This window comes from Macaca thibetana, chromosome X (genome assembly GCF_024542745.1).
Source record: "Macaca thibetana thibetana isolate TM-01 chromosome X, ASM2454274v1, whole genome shotgun sequence".
Lineage (NCBI taxonomy): Eukaryota > Metazoa > Chordata > Mammalia > Primates > Cercopithecidae > Macaca > Macaca thibetana.
Genome location: NC_065598.1, coordinates 110,293,886 through 110,311,875, shown reverse-complemented (window position 1 = coordinate 110,311,875; position 17,990 = coordinate 110,293,886). Strand labels below are relative to the sequence as shown.

At 37.9% G+C, this 17,990-nt stretch overlaps 1 protein-coding gene across 2 annotated transcripts in view; it reads right to left on the bottom strand.

Annotated features, from left to right (window-relative positions):
* Window positions 1-7,722: 7,722 nt before the first annotated feature.
* HTR2C (5-hydroxytryptamine receptor 2C) overlaps window positions 7,723-17,990 on the bottom strand; it is a 160,490-nt gene continuing 150,222 nt past the window's right edge. Inside the window, exon 4 of one of the 2 annotated variants that reach the window (XM_050775532.1) lies at window positions 7,723-11,197. In XM_050775532.1, coding sequence (XP_050631489.1) covers window positions 10,371-11,197 — 827 coding nt within the window. In that variant the 3' untranslated portion in view covers window positions 7,723-10,370. The remainder of the gene's footprint in view (window positions 11,198-17,990) is intronic. The other variant, XM_050775533.1, reaches the window with a different exon arrangement.

Genomic DNA, 17,990 nt, shown 5'->3' with positions numbered 1-17,990 from the left:
TCATAGAAAACACAGCAAAAAGAAACCATTGAGAGTACTAGAGACTGTCCCTGTTGTGTGAATCCTTAGGCTGACAGATCCCCCCTAAATCTAGTAAAATTAAATTACATTATACATATTTTGATATAATGTGATATATGCATTCCAGAAAGGCAAAGCTCACATACTACCCAATCTTTCACTAAAAATAAAAAAGGCTTATTGGAAACTAAGATAGGCACAGATGATTCAAAATTGATGTAACTTTGTAACCAGTACACTAACAAAAATAATAACAATTTTAACCAAAAGAGTAGCACATCTAAAGAGGACAAGAGGACATTGCATCCATAAAAAGGAAGCAATTTGAAATCAGAAATAATGACATTCAGATAAAAAACAAAATAAAAAATATAAATTTAAAAATATACTCAATAACATGTTGGATATTTCAGAATATAAAATCAGCAAATCAAAGTCTAGTTTGAGAAATTATGCCAGCACTCATAAAAAATGGAAAGTATAAATGACCATTATGAATAAAAGGATGAGACATGAAAAAATAATACAGACCATTTGATGTGGTCTGGCTCTGAATCTCCACTGAAATCTTGTATTGAATTGTAATCGAAATTGTAATCCACATGTGTTTGGGGAGGGACCTCATAGAAGGTGATTAAATCATGGGGGCAGTCCCCCCATGCTGTTCTTGTGAGAGTGAATGAGTTCTCCTGAGATCTGATGGTTTTATAAGGGGCTTTTTACCCCTTCACTCTGCACTTCTTCCTGGGCTTTTTACCCCTTCACTCTGCACTTCTTCCTGCAGCCATGTGAAAATGGATGTATTTGCTTCCCTTTCCACCGGGACTGTAAGTTTCCTGAAGCCTCCCCAGCCATGCTGAATTGTGAGTCAGTTAAACCTCTTTCCATTTCTGAAGAGGGACATCAGAATCAGGAGGTAGCCGGGTGGATTAGCTTATTCCAAAACCCCTGTAGGCTACAGAACAGCAATGGTGGTGTAAAAATGTAAAAGTATTCTGGAGAAACCAATAGAATTGCTAAAGTCCTAGTTTTTACCTAGATAAGAGATCTAAGTGGCCACATAGGCAGTGGTTTGCCCAGAGGTTGCCAAAATCACTGTGGTGGTATCTTCGAATTCAGTACTTGTGATGGTTAATATAGAGTGTCAACTTGATTGGATTAAAGGTTGCGAAGTATAGTTCCTGGGTGTGTATGTGGGGGTGTTGCCAAAGGAGATGAACATTTGAGTCAGTGGACTGGGAGAGGTAGAGCCACCCTCAATCTGGGTGGGTACCATCTAATCAGCTGCCAGTATGGCTAGAATAAAGCAGGCAGGAGAAAATGGAAGAGCACTTGTTGAGTCTCCTGGCCTTCATCTTTCTCCCATGCTGGATGCTTCCTGTCCTTGAACATCAGACTCCAAGTTCTTCAGCTTTTGTACTCTTGGACTTGCACCAGTGGTTTGCCAGCAGTTCTTGGGTCTTTGGCCACAGACTGAAGTCTGCATTGTCAGCTTCCCTTATTTTGAGGTTTTGGGACTTGGACTGATCCACCACTGACTTTCTTGCTCTTCAGCTTGCAGACAGCCTTTTGTGGGATTTCACCTTGTGATCATGTGAGTTAATACTCTGTAATAAACTCCCCTTCATATATGCATCAATCCTGTTAGTCTTGTCCCTCTAGAGAACCCTGACTAATACAGTACCTCCTTGAATGCATTGTTCACAGAGCACCCACTCTAAGTAATGCAGACATTTATTGTAAGTGTGTAATTCAATACTCTTTAGTAGATTGATAGAGTTGTGCTAGCATCACCGCAATCCAGTTTTAGAACATTTCCATCACCCCCAAAACCTCCTCATGCCCATTTGCTGCCAAGCCTCACTCCTTCTACCAGGCCCAGACATGTAGATCATGCCACAATAAATGTTAAAAAAGAAAAAGTAACTCCAATAAAACATTATCATGTATTGCTTCCCTGTAATATTGATTGTATTATTGTCAAAAAATAAAATATTGTAAAACTGAAAAAAAGATAAAAAAGAGAAATCTCAATGCTACAGATCAAAAAGAGGAAAGGAATGAGTGTTAGCAGGCAAGTGCTTAATGATGGGGTCTGGAGATAACTGAAACTGGAGTAGGCTTACGTTTTAAGGGTTTACTGAGAAGTGTAGAAGCTAAAATGTGTAATACCTTTTCCTCACCCATCTCCAGGTCCATGGACAACACTCCTACGACAAAAAGCAGATTAACAAGTGGAAAGTATAACAGATTTTTTTCAATCAAAATATTACATGACATGGGAGCCTTTAGAAACAAAGACCCAAAGAACCAAGGAAAATTCTATTTTTATGCTTAAATTCAAAATGGATCATAGTGTAGAAATGTGATGGGAGACAAAGGGTATGATCTAGTGGTAATAAACTGGGAGGGACTTAGCAAGACCTATTTGTTTAGATTCTTTTTAACCTCCTTGTGTAGCATTTCTTCTTTCCTGGGTATGAGGTAGGACCCCTCTGGAATGTGGGTCTTATGGCCTACTGTTATGGTTTGAACATGTCCCCAAAAGTTCATGTGTGAAGAATTTAATCCCCGATGCAACAGTATTGCGAAGTAGGACTTTTAAGAGGTGATTAGGTCATGAGGGCTCTGCCCTCAGGTATGGATGAACGCTGTTACCATGGGAGTGGGTTAGTTATCAAGGAAACAGGCTCCTGATAAATGGATGAGTTTGTTCCCCCTTCTTCTCTCTCTCTCTCTCTCTCTCTCTCTGTCTCTCTCTCATGTGCTCTCCTGCCCTTCCATCTGTAGCCATGGGATGATGTAGCAAGAAGGCCCTTTGCCAGATGCAGGCCTCTCAATCTTAGACTTCTCAGCTTCCAGACTATAAGGAATAAATCTTTGTTCTTTATAAATCTCCCAGTCTCAGGTATCCTGTTATAGCAGCACAAAATGAATGAAGACGCCTACTTTCAGGAGAGGTAAGTCAGAGAGTGACCTCTCTACATTTTATGGCTTGCTTTAGGGACTAGGAGTTCTAGTTTCTATGAGCTGCCTTGTGGAAGAGGAATTCTAGTTTCTATGACCTGCATTGGGGGAGAAAGGAGGGCAGAAGAAGGTGAGACAGAACTTCCTGTTTCTCAGGCCCTTGCTTCTGAGCACCATAATTTGGGGTATTCTGTTCTGAGCCCCAACAGAACCTGTATCCCTGACACTTACAGGCATGTACACTTCTCCTTAAAACCATACAGTGATATCAAAATATTTTAGAGTCTAGGAGCAGCTTTCTTGTAAGTTATTGCCGGCTCTGTAATATAATGTCCTAGTAGGTTTTGGAATTGAATCACAGTTAGAGGTAATGTTAGAATTTAGAGAAAATTGTTAGGGTTAGGGGTTAGAACCATAAAGTTAAGCACAGAGGTAGGATTACATATAGGGACAGTTTTAAAGATAAAGTTAGGGACAGAAGTAATGTTATAGATAAAGCATAAGGACATGAGTAGAATTAGCATCAAATTGAAACTTAAAGATAAGGTTAGCTTGAGTGAACAAAATGGGCTCACTAAGTTCCCTTCTCTCTGCTATGTGGAAGCACATATAAAGATAGAACCTCTATCAGCATTTTTTCTGGGGTAACTATAATGAGGAGAGGTTTCCCAGCAATCCAAATTGGACATGCAGTTTTATCAAGAAATTAGCATTTTTTTGTTAAGTCACTGAGTCTTTGTGATTTTTTTTTAATGCAACTTAGCCTAAGCTATGCAGATGAATTCAAAATCTAAGAATCTTAGTAAGATGCTGGATTGAGAACACATTTAAAAAGAGGATAAACCACAGGAAAAAAAATGTATTTACTTTCACCTCTGTGTGATTTGATTTTGGCTGAAGTGGCAGCCAACCAGGTTGTTTTGTTATGTAGGTGGTGACTGAAGCAGCTGACAAATAATAAGAAATATATATTTCATCTCTGCACCCAGTTCCTGACACAGAGCTCCTAAGTCCCTTGGGATTTCCTGGGTGATAGAAGTGTCTTTTGTTCTAATGAAGCGACTCTTGGTGGGCTGCTTGATAGCTTCAATATGGGGGCTGTTAACGACCAAGCCATGATTAGAAGCTTGGGACTTTTGGCCCAACACCTATCCTTCAGGAAGGGGAGTAAAATTGGAAATTGAGTTAATAATTAATCATGCCTGCATGATGAGACCACCATAAAAATCACTAAACTATGGGGTTTAGAGACCTTCCCGGTTGGCAAACTCATCCATTTGTCGGGAGTACAGTGTACTCTAACTCCGTGGAGACAGAAGCCTCTACACTCAGGACCATTCTCGACCCTGTCCTCTGTTCCTCTTCATCTGGCTATTCATTGGTATCCTTTCTTTTTAATAAACTGGTAAATGTAAGGAAAGTGTTTCCCTGAGTTCAGTGAGCCAGTATAGCAAATTATCAAAGCTGAGGAGAGAGTTGTGGGAACCTCTGATTTGTGACCAAGTTAGACGGAAGAGTGGGGTATCCTGGGCACTCAATATTTGCAACTGGCATCTGAAATGAGGAGCAGTTTTGTGGGACTGAGTTGTTAAACCATGGGGTCTGTGCTAACTCTGAACAGTGTCAGCACTGGAGTAAATTGTAGGACACCAAATTAGTGTCTGCAGAGAAGTGGAGAATTTCTTGGTGTGGAAACCCCATACGTTTGGTGTCAGAAGTGGAATTTTCTAGAAACAAATTATAGTTGTGGTGAACCTTTTCTACTCAATTAATACATTTTTATGGATGTTGAGATTCCCTGTCAAAGATCTTGCCTTCAGGAAAGAGGTGTTTATTCCCAGGTGCTCAGATGTTGTGAGTTGATAGCTCACAGCTCTAAGTCCTTTTTGGGAGTTGCCTTTGTTGAAGAAAGAGGCCTGGCATAAGATCACATATTTCTTTTGGGGACAGTGGAGGTGTAGAGGCCTGGCCCTCTGATATGGTTTGGCTGTGTCCCCACCCAAAATCTCATATTGAATTGTAATCTTAATAATCCCCTTAATACCCATGTATCAAGGGAGAGACCAGGTGGAGTTAATTGGATCATGGAGGCAGTTTCCCCCAGGCTGTTCTTATGATAGTGTGTGAATTCTCATGAGAACTGATGGTTTTATAAGTGTTTGGTAGCTCCTACTGCTTTCATTCTTCTTCCTGCTGCCCTATGAAGAGAAGTCTTCCGCCATGAATGTCAGTTTCCTGAGGCTTTCTCAGCCATGTGGAACTGTGAAGCAATTAAACCTCTTTCATTTATAGATTACCCAGTCTTGGATATTTCTTTATAGCAACATGATAATTGGCTAATAAACCCTCTCACCTCAACTTTTAATAATTCTGAAGGTTATCCTAGATTCAAAGCTCCCCATGGGGCTCTGCTAAGTGTGATACCATTTTTTGGTGTTCATTCCTCTTTATTGTCTTGCCTGTGGTATTGTAATCTTTAAGTACATGCATAATTAGTCAGGAAGAGTGGTACTTTCTGCTGTGTTTGTCTCTGTGAACTTCTTTCACAAGATTCAATTTAAGTTTCAAAGAAAATAACATGGAGTGCTATGTTTTCCCCTCTAAAGGTGAAGGGGAAATAAGTCCTTATTGTAACTCTATCACAGTCCAACTTCTACCTCTGCCCAATCTTTATTTCTTTCCTTCTCCCATGCATAAAGATCTCAAGATCACTTCCCAATAAACATCCTGCACACTTTTCTCCATCTGTGAATTTATATCCCAGGGGACCCAATCTATGTCTTAGAACTATTTCTGTTTTGAGAGTGCTATAGGTCACATAATATTTGAGAACCACTATGAAGCCACCTATTCCTGTTGATATACAAAAATATCTCTTTCTAATATAATCAGTTCTCTAGGTTAGGAGTCCCCAAACCCCTGGCTGAGGACCAATACTGGTCTGTGGCCTGTTAGGAACTGGGCCACACATCAGGAGGTGAGTGGTGGGCCAGTGATCATTACTGCCTGAGCTCCTACACCTGCCAGATCAGCATCATTAGATTCTCATAGGAGTGCAAACTCTATTGCGAATGACACATGTGTGAGATCTATGTTGCACATTCCTTAGAATCTCACTGATGCCTGATGATCTGACGTGGAACAGTTTTATCCCGAAACCATCTCCCACCCTCACCCCACCATCTGTGGAAACATTGTCCTGCAAGAAACTGGTCCCTAATGCCAAAAATTTGGGGGACTGCTGATCCAGGTGACAGATGGGTTTACATATGTCTAGGGGAGAATACATAAGGAAAAAAGGGCCTCAACCTTGGAAATTGTATTGGCCTAAGTGGGAGCTGGGAAACCACATGGATAAAATAAACCTATTGCTACTTGATGGCAAGAAGCATTTTTCTTTCTCTCCTCAGACCATGAAGACCTTCTAGAGCTACAGACTGAGGCAATTTAGTGTTCTTCTGCCCTCTTCCCTTCCACTGGTAGTAGTGACTCCAAGACTAGGCCTTCAAGAAATTTCAGCCTCTCTCCATTGCCTCGATGATGGGCTCGAGTAGTCCCTAGCTCTAGAAGAATAAGATATTTCTGGTCATGGGTAGCAGTAAACCTACTTTTTCAAGTGGCATTTCAACGTTTATCTCTTGACCCACTCATAGGAACCGAGAAGCAGTTCCTATGAAGCAGAGAAATGAGGTATTGCTGCTTTTTTTCCTCAGGGAACTGATGTCATGCCAGTATTGTCTAGGCTCACCCAGCATCAAAAAAGCATATATGTTGAAACAAAAGGTCAGTGTATTTTGTCATCCCTGGTTCCAGGTATGGAAGAAGAGAGTTGTTTTAGTATCATGTCTCTAAAGCCAGTTGAGATAAGATATAAATTAACATGCCACACCTCATGAGTGAAGAACTGGGAGTTGTAAGACCTAGTTTGGCAACTGGAACAGATAACACAATTCTTGCAAATTTTTTTCTTTTCTTATCTTTTTTTGAGAGTGTCTCACTCTGTCTCCCAGGCTGTAGTGCAGTGGCATGATCATGGCTCACTGTAGCATCTACCTCCTGGGCTCAAGCCATCTTGCCTCAGCCTCCCAAGTAGCTGGGACTACAGGCATGCACCCCAGGGCCCGGCTAATTATTTTTTTATTTTTATTGGAGATGTGGTCTTGCTGTGTTGCCCAGACTGATCTCAAGCTCCTGAATTCAAGTGGTTCTCCTACTTCAGCCTCCCAAAGTGCTGGGATTACAGGCATGAGCCACAGGCCTGGTACTAGCAAATATTAATACTCAATGAATACATGTTGAATGTAGAGATGCTGCTAAATGTTGGAGACAAAACCATCTACAGGATAAACACGGTCCTTTTTGTCCTTGAGGAGCTTAGATTCTAGTGGGAATAAGCCAGTACTGACAGCTATAACAAGGAGAGCATGTGAACCACCCCAGTCCTTGCTCAAGTAAGGAAGGCAGAACAATTTGGGAGTGTGGTTATTTTGTTCATGAGGAATTGGTGATGCTGTTGTTGATATTGTTTTTGTCATTCACACCTCTTGTTTTTCCTCTGATGCTATAGTCTTTGAGTACCCGCATCATTACTGAAAAGAAAGTGATCTTTTCTGGTTGCATTTGTCTTTGTCAACTTATTTTACAGGATTCAATTTCATTTTCTATGAAAATGAAGTCAAGTGGTATATTTTTCCCTTGAAAGATTCGGGGGGAAAAAAGACATGTGACAGATTATTCAACATTTAATAAATTTAATAAATTAATAGGAAGTCTCACAAAACCTGTAGTGGATAACATACAGGAATTAGGAATAAGACAACACTTTGCAACCATTCACAAAAAATACCATTTGACAAAGGAGAAGAATTACAGAAAATAATATAAGGCAGTCTGTTGCACGTGTCTTACACAGATATACATATATAATAATACATCAAAATGATTTGTTTGATGGTAAATTCATCACCTTTACATTTATCACATGGACTTCTTTTAAAACATTTATAAAAGTTTGTAGATTTAACATTGAAGGGTAAGATTTATATCCAAATGAATATATTTGTTTCATACCAAACTGCACAGAACTTACGAATAGCACACAATTTGAGGATAATTACCATGTTGGGTACTATTAAGTACTACTACTTGATGACATAAGAATCATTAACAAATGTGCTGTAAGCTATTATCATTCAACTTATTGCTAGTACTTTCGGAAATCTGTGGTTTATATTTTATTTCTTTGTAAAACATGTGCTATGAGCTTGCCCTGATAGTTCAGAAATCAGATGTTTCCAATTTTTTCTAACACTCACACTACTTCAGATCTGAATGCATGGTCTTTTAAAGGATTGCTGAAGGATTTTCTTCAGTCCTTCTTCCATCAGCTATTCTGCCCTACATTAATACAAATCGATGGATTCATGCAACATACATGGCATACATGCAGGGCACCATCTGTATGTGCAGAACTCATGCTAAATGCATGCTGTGTTTCTTCAGACATTTTCATTTCGGTAAGAATTAAATCATCTCATTCTGTTTCATATAATTATTTTAACATGCACTTCAACAGACCTAACAGGCAAGGCAGGTAGACTTGACTTTCGTGTTATATTTGGGCATGCTCAAGCAATTGACTGATGTTTGGCAGTGTTGCAAATCAAATAGAGACTGTATGAGTTTCCTCAAATACAGCAGCTCTTCCACTGCCCCTGTGGCAGACTATTGGATTTATCTATGCTGTGTGTTGAGAACACAGACCAGGGGTTTTAGAAATTCACATTTTTCATTAACCAATTTTAAGATACTGAGAGGCACCCTCACAGATGTGTAAGTAACTGTCAAGTGTAAGAACTAGCATCATAAATTCTTCGGAAGTTTATCCACAGTTGTGTGAAATGGACACATACGGAAATACTGTTACTAGAAACACTTGTATACTCTGCACACAGCATAGACTGAATGGTCTGACTTTAGCAATGCTTGAAAACCTTTCACGGTTTAGAAACTATTAAAATGCTACTGAATTCTTAGAGAGCAGCAGGCCCACGAAAGAAACGATGGCCAACACTTATTGTAACACAACACTATATTTTAACAAAGATTTAAACTTCTGGTACGTAATTGCAGTGCAATGAAGAGCTTGCCACTTTCACAAATTAGCTGCAGCCTTTTCCTGCACTAGAGAGTTTGGAAGGATCTGAAAATGAGATAAATTTTGCTTAAAATCCAAATGGAAACTCTGTATTTCTGTAATTCCTAGAGTTCGGTAAAAGTGTCTTTTTAATTACTTTTTTTTTTCCACATTCTAAGGGCCCAATTCTGTAGTCCTTAATCAAGTAAAACTTCCAAAGTTTCTACCATCTCTACTTCCAATACAAGTTTTACTCAAAAATGGACTGCTAAATTAAGTCCTATAGATAGAGGTACCATAATTAAGAAAATATTTTAATAAGGCTCAAAATACTAATTTCACTTTGTGTGAAGCACACAAATTTCCAGGATGCTGAGATCAAAACCCAATTGATGTTGAATCCTGGATTGGGAAATAACTCTGGGATTTCATTTCCCAGTTTAATCATAGAATTAGGAATTTACTAAGGACCAGAATGAAAACACTAATTTCAGTTTGCTTGTTGTAATAGCCAGAATTTGAACATTGTCTTTAAGAAGTGAAAAGCTATTTGGTGTATTATATCTCATCATCCTTCCACTTCTGTAGTCCTGGTTAACCAGCTGCTATGTTAAAATACCACTATGTTTAGGGACAGACATTGCAGTAAATACCGACACAACATTCTGACAATGTCAAATTTTGCCCCTATATGAACAACAAGACTAAGTTCTGCCTCTGACTCACTGACAGATGTATCAGAAAGCAGAACCTATCTTACTGTGTTTATATGTGTAGATGAGCAGAGCAAGAATTTAAAGTGTATATTTACTGTTAACCCGGAACAAATATCCACTGATTTTGTTAATTTAGGTGTGGTTGAAATATAACCACTGTCATGTGCCTCATTCTGGTCACCTGCAAATGCCACCTGAGATGAACATGAACATTGCCATATGCACAAAAGAAAGAGAGAAAGGAAGGAAGAAAGGAAAAAAGGAAGGAAAGAAGGGAGGGAGGGCAAAAATAAACATTTTATTCATCAAACAATCAAAATAAGTTAGTCTCCATCTACTATAAACAGTAAATATAGAACCCTAAATCTCACTAATGTAAGCATGATTGTAAAGTACAAGGTTGCAAAGCTATATGTAAAAACACCTTTTTTCAGACAGCAATATTTACATTAGTTAAGACCAACAGAAAAAGAAGAAAATTTTCCTACACGTGTAGCTTGTACTGTAGGAAAAGACTGTGCTGTTCTTTCTCACACACTACTAATCCTTTCGCTAACCACACTGGAGGGATTTACTGGTAACTCTAAATTCTCAGCTTGCATCTCTATACCGGGCTCATTGTCACTGGCTTTCTTGATCACCGGTTCATTGGTATGCCGATAAATGTTAACATTAAGCTCCCTCCCTGACAAAGCAGTGGCGGCAACTCTTGGAATTTGCCTGACAGGAGGCTTTTTCTCTACCTTATAATTGCAGCGCAAATAGTTGGAGAATGCCCTTCGGTAAATTTTGTTGAAGAGAGTATACACCAGAGGATTGATTCCTGAACACACATAGCCAATCCAAACAAACACATTCAGAAGCTTTTCCATGAGCTTTTGGTTACAGGACTTCTCACAAAGAACCGACAGAATATTGGTAATGAAAAATGGGCACCACATGATCAGAAACACAAAGAAAACAATCCCAAGGACTTTCGAAGCTTTTCTTTCATTGTTGATAGCCTGCATGGTGCCCCTAGGACGTCTCTCCTTCTTCCTTCTTCGGCGTGCGTTCTGGTCTTGGTTAGGGTTTGCAGCGTTCTCTTCCTCGGCCGTATTCCTCTTGCAGCACTTCAGGAAATCCAGACTTAGTCCAGGCGGTTCCTCGGTGTGGCCGTGCAGTAACATCAAAGCTTGTCGGCGAAGAACGTAGATCGTCAGGCAATAGGTAATCACCATAATCGTCAGCGGTATGAAGAAAGCTACGAAGGACCCAATAAGAACGAAATTTGGGTCGTTGAGCACGCACGTCGTGTTGTTCACGAACACCTTGTCTTCGTCCCTCAGTCCAATCACAGGGATAGGAACTGATACACCTAAAGGAAGAAAAAAGGAAGGGCGTTGTTATAGAATACTGAAGGACTGAACAGATGTATTCAATGGCATACATTAATTCGCACTTTACGGAAGGAAATTCAGACCTGATATTTGTTGAAAGCTATTCACGGCATAATCGATAGTCACATGAAACACTAGCAGTATGGCATCAGAAAATGATGGTGTTTTTCATGTTAGGAATGCCTTCTCCCTAAATTCTATAGAAGGCATGGAATTACCCTCATTGATATTAACTATATTAGAGACACGGTTGTGTCAAATTTGTTGGATTTCCAAGAATCGTCCTGGCTCATAGAAGGCACTCAATAAATATTTGTTGGATCAATGAATAAATTAACATCTGTACTTGATGACATTAATAAAGTCAATCATTCTTTCTTTAGCATATCATCTTCCAAATTCAATAAAAATGAGACACATACCACCTGTAATAGTAATAATAGCCTATTAGGGTTGGTTGGGAAGAGTCTAACTACTATGAAATAGTATGAAATACTAACATACTATGAAATACTATGAAATAGTCAATAAGCAGAGACTGAAAGGATTATCTTTTTAGCAAGGATTTTTGTTTGTTTGTTTGTTTGTTTTATTTTGAGTCTCTGGGCATAAGCAATGTTTCAAAGTCAAGAGAGGGTGAAATGTAGAGTTGGGAGAGATGCAGTCCTCCAGTTTCTGTGTGGAATTTTGAGCTTTTGTGTTTTTAAGAATACTGAGAGGTAGTACTCTAGAGAAGCATTTCCTTCAATAAATAGGCCCACAGTCAGAAAATATCAATGAGGAGGTGGCAGAAGAAGGTGATTTTGTGCCTGAGCATAAGAAAGAAATCTGGAAACTTTCAGAAATAACCACAGTAGGTCTTCAAGAGGTCCTGCATCAATACATAGAGCTAAATAGATAATAAACAGAGATAGAGCTTGCTATCCTCTCTTGTGTCCACAGGAAGTCAAAGCCTGGGAAGTTCAGATTGTACTTGTGGGATTCCATCAGAGATTATTAGGAATCCTGGGCTGGTAGGTGTCTACATCATGAACTGTGAGGGGAGACAGAAAAGGATTCTCAGAGATCCTTGCTGACCTTAAGGAACACATGAGTAGTTGTGGCAAATCTGAAACAGAAAGTCCTTACCAGTTGTGTTAACATGCCTAGTCAGGTATAGAGTGTCTGGCTGGATGATCAAGAGGGAAAAAAAATGGGTCAATGCTTCTTTGCTAGAGCTTGCTGAGAATGCTGACTGATGTTTAATCTCTCGGAACACAGAAGGGAGACAGTGTTTTGAAAGTGATCTTTAAGTCTTCTTCCTCAGACATGGAATTTCTAAAATGACTGGCCTTTTCCTAGAGTAGGAAGCCAAGTAACAGGATGAGGAAGCCACACAGATACGACAAGACTTCCCTGGGTATTGTTCCATGCCTATCTATAGATCTGAACCTAGGCACACCATTCAGGAAAGTAGGAAAGACTGAAAATGAGGAGGCACTGCAAACAATAAGTCTCCTCAAGTAGTGCATGGCCAGATCCTAAAGAAGAGACCTTTGCACCTGGACGGGGTGGAGTGGCAATTATTAGAAGGAGAAAAGAGAAAGTGATTTTTCACCAAGTTTGATGAAATGCCTAGGGAAATTTCAACAGGAATTTGGGAATATAGAGTATAGCAGAACCACACAAAATATATTTCTTAAGAGTTAAAAAAAAAAAAAAAAGTTAAGAACGCTGCCAGACTGTGTTGTTAGAATCTTCATTTGAAAAATCATAAATGTAAGGCAATCTCTATAAAGAGCGCAGATCAAGCATGCCCTAAGGACATCAGTATTGGCTTAACCTTAATAACATATTTTAGTGGCAGATTAGTCTGCAGAAAGTTAATATAAGATGTTTAAAAGAAGGAAGAGTTTCTTTAAAAAAATTTACAAGAGAAAATGTTAGAGGGGGAACTTACACATTAAGAGATACTTAAAAGACCTGTCAAGTAATGATAATATGTGGAACTTCTTGGGATCTTGATGAAAGCAAAAACATGTTAAAATTTTTCATAACACAATTAAAAATCTGAACAATGACTAGCCTTTGGATGATATTAAATAATTATTGTTCATTAATTTTTAGGGGAGGTGTTGATATTGTGGTTATATAAAAAGATAGCTCTTTTATTTTTAGATGTGCATACTAAAACACTTAAGGATGAAGTATTACGATGTCTGGAGTCATTTCAAAATAATACGGGAGGGAGAAGTGGATGAAAGTATGGATGAAACAAGACCGTCCACAAGCTGATAAATCTTGGAGCTGGATGATGAGTTCACGGGCTTTATTTTATAATTCTACTTTTGTAATCTTTGAAAGTCAACTACTAAACAGAAAGCTTAATAATTTTTTTCAACTAAAAAAAAGAGAAAAGAAGACATAGAGGTCCTTTCTGAAACAGAGTAACATCACTGTTAAACCTCAGATTTTAAAAACTCTCCAAAACTGATTGGCCACAGTTAACCTTGGAAGTGATTCCTTCCAGAGCAAAAAAAAAAAAAAAAAAAAAAAAAAAAATTCGGATCCCTAAGTAGAAACATTCAATCGCCGGTTTGAAACAACTGCAGGGAAGAAGGCCATTTTCTGACAAAGTGTTGGTAGGAAACTCCGTGATACCTTTCCAGGTTCCTTACAGCAAAAGCAATAAACGATGCAGGAGTGGTGTTTCCCTCTTCAATCTCCTACCTTGCCAACAACCCAACACTAGATACCACAGTGTGGGGCTAGAAACTCAATCTGGGGAATTTGCTTTCCCTGGAAACATCATGACTCAGGCATGTACCTTCAATTTCCCACAGGAAATGCTGCATATATTCTAAGTATTCATAGACACACTTGGATGTTTCTGGGGAAGGCCTCACACATAGGCCATAAGATTGGTGGAAGTTGGTATCATTCAGGGACTAACTCTGGAGATTAGTCACTTCTATCACAATGTTAGTTCACTTCTATTAAATGATTTATTCACTTGTCTAAGGGACTCTTGAGCCTAAAGTAGGCCTTGTCAAGGGACAACAAGAGAGGGTAGCAAAGTCACTGTAGATGAGCTGAAGCTGTTATTGGGTAGATGAGACCAGTTTTATCCCTGGCATCTATTTGTATAATATTTTGTGCATTGAGGAAAGGGTGATTCTAATAGCTGCTATTTATTGAGTGTATCCTTTGTGCCAGGCACTGAACCATGCATATTACTGACATTACAGATGTAGAATGTATTATCTCAATTTGGTTAAAAACTTTATAAGACAGGTATTACTTGGCAAAGTAGCTTAACCACTTTACCAAATCTGCACTGTCATTCATTTTCTTTTGTTTTTAGAAACCATGAATGCAATCAACAAAACAAGAAGAAATTCAAGTTATTTCAAACATATGAGGAAATTATAAAAAGCAACAACACAAGCAGCATTAATAACAATATATGTTGTACACACTGTCTTATTCAATACTTTAAAAAAAAATAAAAGGTAAGTGTCAGTAGTTCTCAAGGTGTGGTTCAAGGACCCTAGGGGGCTCTGAGACTTTTAGAAAGCTTGCTAGGTTTTCCTTTCCTAACTGTCTTTAAAACTGCATTTTCTTCATAAATTTCAACCACAACAACATATCACAACTGGTTGAATGTGGATACATATATGAGAACCTAGCTTGCTTTCTGTCAAACAAGATATTAAAAGAGATTTTCAAAACTGTGGGCTGGGTGCAGTGGCTCACGCCTGTAATCACAGCACTTTGAAAGGCTGAGGTGGGCAGATCACCTGAAGTCAGGAGTTCAAGACCAGCCCGGTCAACATGGTGCCACTCAGTCTCTACTAAAAATACAAAAATTAGCCAGGGATGATAGCATGTGCTTATAATCCCAGCTACTTGGGAGGCTGAGGCAGGAGAATCGCTTGAACCCAGGAGGCAGAGGTTGCAGTGGGCTGAGATCTCGCCACTGCACTCCAGCCTGGGTGACAGAACAAAATTCCATCTAAAATAAATAAATAAATAAAACAATAAATTTTCAAAACTATAAAATAATGCGCCTGTTTTCTCTCTGATTTGTTTTGGAGATTATAGTTTTCAAAAATATGTTTTTATGTTAACCTTAGATGGGTTTATTATTATTATTGAAAATAAAATTATTCCTAAATATTTTAAACATTTCTCAGTTTTAATTTCTAATACCATAAATATCAATAAATATAAGCCACATAAGCAAAAACTCTTTTGGAACCCTCAATTATTTTGAAGCGTATAAAGGGGTCCTGACACCAAAGAGCTTGAGAACTGCTGTTCTACGTTAATGCATTAAGTTATTTAAGCACTAGAGAGTTAAGTTCAGCAAATGCGTTTGTTTGTCTTAGCATTTTTATTTCAACCAATAGTAATTCATGCAATATTATCATGTCTGGTAAATATAAATAACAGCAATACTGGCAACAAAACACTTTAAATTCATCATCTCATTCATTTTTAAAAAATTCTGAAAGGCACACGTTGTTTTATGAAGTTAACTTCAGAAAAATTAAGTAAGTTTAGCAAATATCATGAGGCAATCTTCAATATTTTTGAAATTCCTGATTTGGCCAAAGAGGAAAAGTAGATATGAACTACCATTGAAAATATCGGGTGTCACTAACAATAATTCCAATAATAATAACTACCTTTTACTGAGGGCTTATTTGTCACACACTAAGCCACATATTTCATAACTGTTATATACTTTTATATATATTTTATTCAATCTGGACAAAAAAAATAAAAGAAATTATTAGATGGAATCACTTTTCTGAGTTTAACTTCAATAAGTCTGTATCATCTTCCTTAGAATTTTAGAACCAACAAAGATAAATTATAATTCATGTTGTGCTGGAAATCTTAGGTACTTCTTCAACTAATAAACTGTCAAATATATTTCACATGCATTATCTAATTCAGTTGTTGCAAATCTCTGAAAAGTGGTTATTATTTATTAAGGTTATTTAAACTCTGAGAGGAAGAATGCCTTCAGTAAACATATAAGAGTCTTAGCATTTTAGAATATTAAATTCAGTAACATGGTTAAAGTTAAAGCTTTACTGAAAATATCATATGTTACTTCTACTACTATTTTATTCAAAATATAATGTTACCACTATTATAACTACTACTGCTGTTACAACTACTACTACTATCATTCGTTAAGTACTTATTATGATGCTTACTGACTCTGATACTTTATCTGCATTACATACTTTACATGCATTATCTCATTGCAACCTCTTAAAAGCCCATTAGTTGATGAAGTTATTTTACTGCAAAAGAGGTAAGTTCAGAGGATATATAAAAAGGTTTACATTATGTCTTAAAGCCTTGAATTCAAGCAACACAGATCAGTTCTCTTCAAACCATAAGGTCATATGCCAATGATTCTAAGAGGCACATTTCTTTCAGATTTTAACATCTTTGAAATTGTGATGCTTCATACAACCCATAGTGTCTTATAATCCTTGTTGGCCAGACAGTAGTTATTAGAGAGGTGTCATTGTCAGTACATGTGTGAAACTGGTCTGAATAATTTCTTTTGACATCTTCTGGTAGGATCAAAACTACCAGCAGCAAAATGTGCAAAATGAGTGTCAGCCACATGACAACAATTCAGTGTAAGTGAAAAGTTATGTCATTACAGACAAAGGGAAGGAGTGTTCTGAAGAAGACATCCGCAACAGTTTCAAATGCCACATAGAGGTCTAGAATTTGAAACAATTTCTCTATCTTCGAAAATAAAAAGGTCATTGGTGATTATAGAGAGAACAATTATAGTGAAGACAGGAAACAGACTGCCGAGAGATGAATAATAAATCGTGATACAAAAGAGATTATAGAATACATTTCCTAGAACAGCTTGATAAACATCAAAATGAAAACATAGGGAAATTATTGTTAACCTGCAGGGTTATCTGTTTCTATGGGTTATTTTGCATGGAGAGGAAATTTATTTCAGGCTGACAGGAGTTCTTGAAGTCTGGTAATGCTGCAGTCATTGTCATTGATATGGCTCCTGGCAAACCCATGTGTGTTGACAGTATCTCACACTATCCTCCTCTGAGTCATTTTGCTGTTCATGATATGAGATAGACATCATATCATGATGATGTGTCATCAAAGCAAGGGACAAGAAGGCTGTTGGAGCTGGCAACGTCACCAAGTTTGACAGAAAGCTCAGAAGTCTAGATGAATATTATCCCTAATACCTGCCACCCCAGTTTTAATCAGTGGTGGAAGAATGGTCTCAGAACTGTTTGTTTCAATTAGCCTTTTAAGTTTAATAGTAAAAGACTGGTTAATGATAACAATGCATTGTAAAACCTTCAGAAGAAAAAGAGAATGTTTTATGGATCCCCTTTTTTTTTGCATGTGGCAGTTTTAAGTTATTAGTTTTTAAAATCAGCACTTTTTAATGGAAATACCCTGACCAAAAATCTGTCACAGAATTTTCAAACTCATTAAAATAAAGCTTAATAAGAGAAAAAAAGAGAAATATCCAAGGGTGTCATATCAGATCACATGGAGGACAGAAGATAAAATCATCTTTAAAAAGAATAAAGTAAAAACTAGAGCAACAAACGCACATCTGTCAACCCAGAATTTTATGTTCAGTGATCATATACTTCATAAATGAAGGTAAAATTAAGACTTTTTCACGTCAACTAAAGCTGAGCGAATTTGTTGCCAACAGAACTTCATTAAAAGAATGCTAAGAGGACCAAGACGGTCGATTAGAAG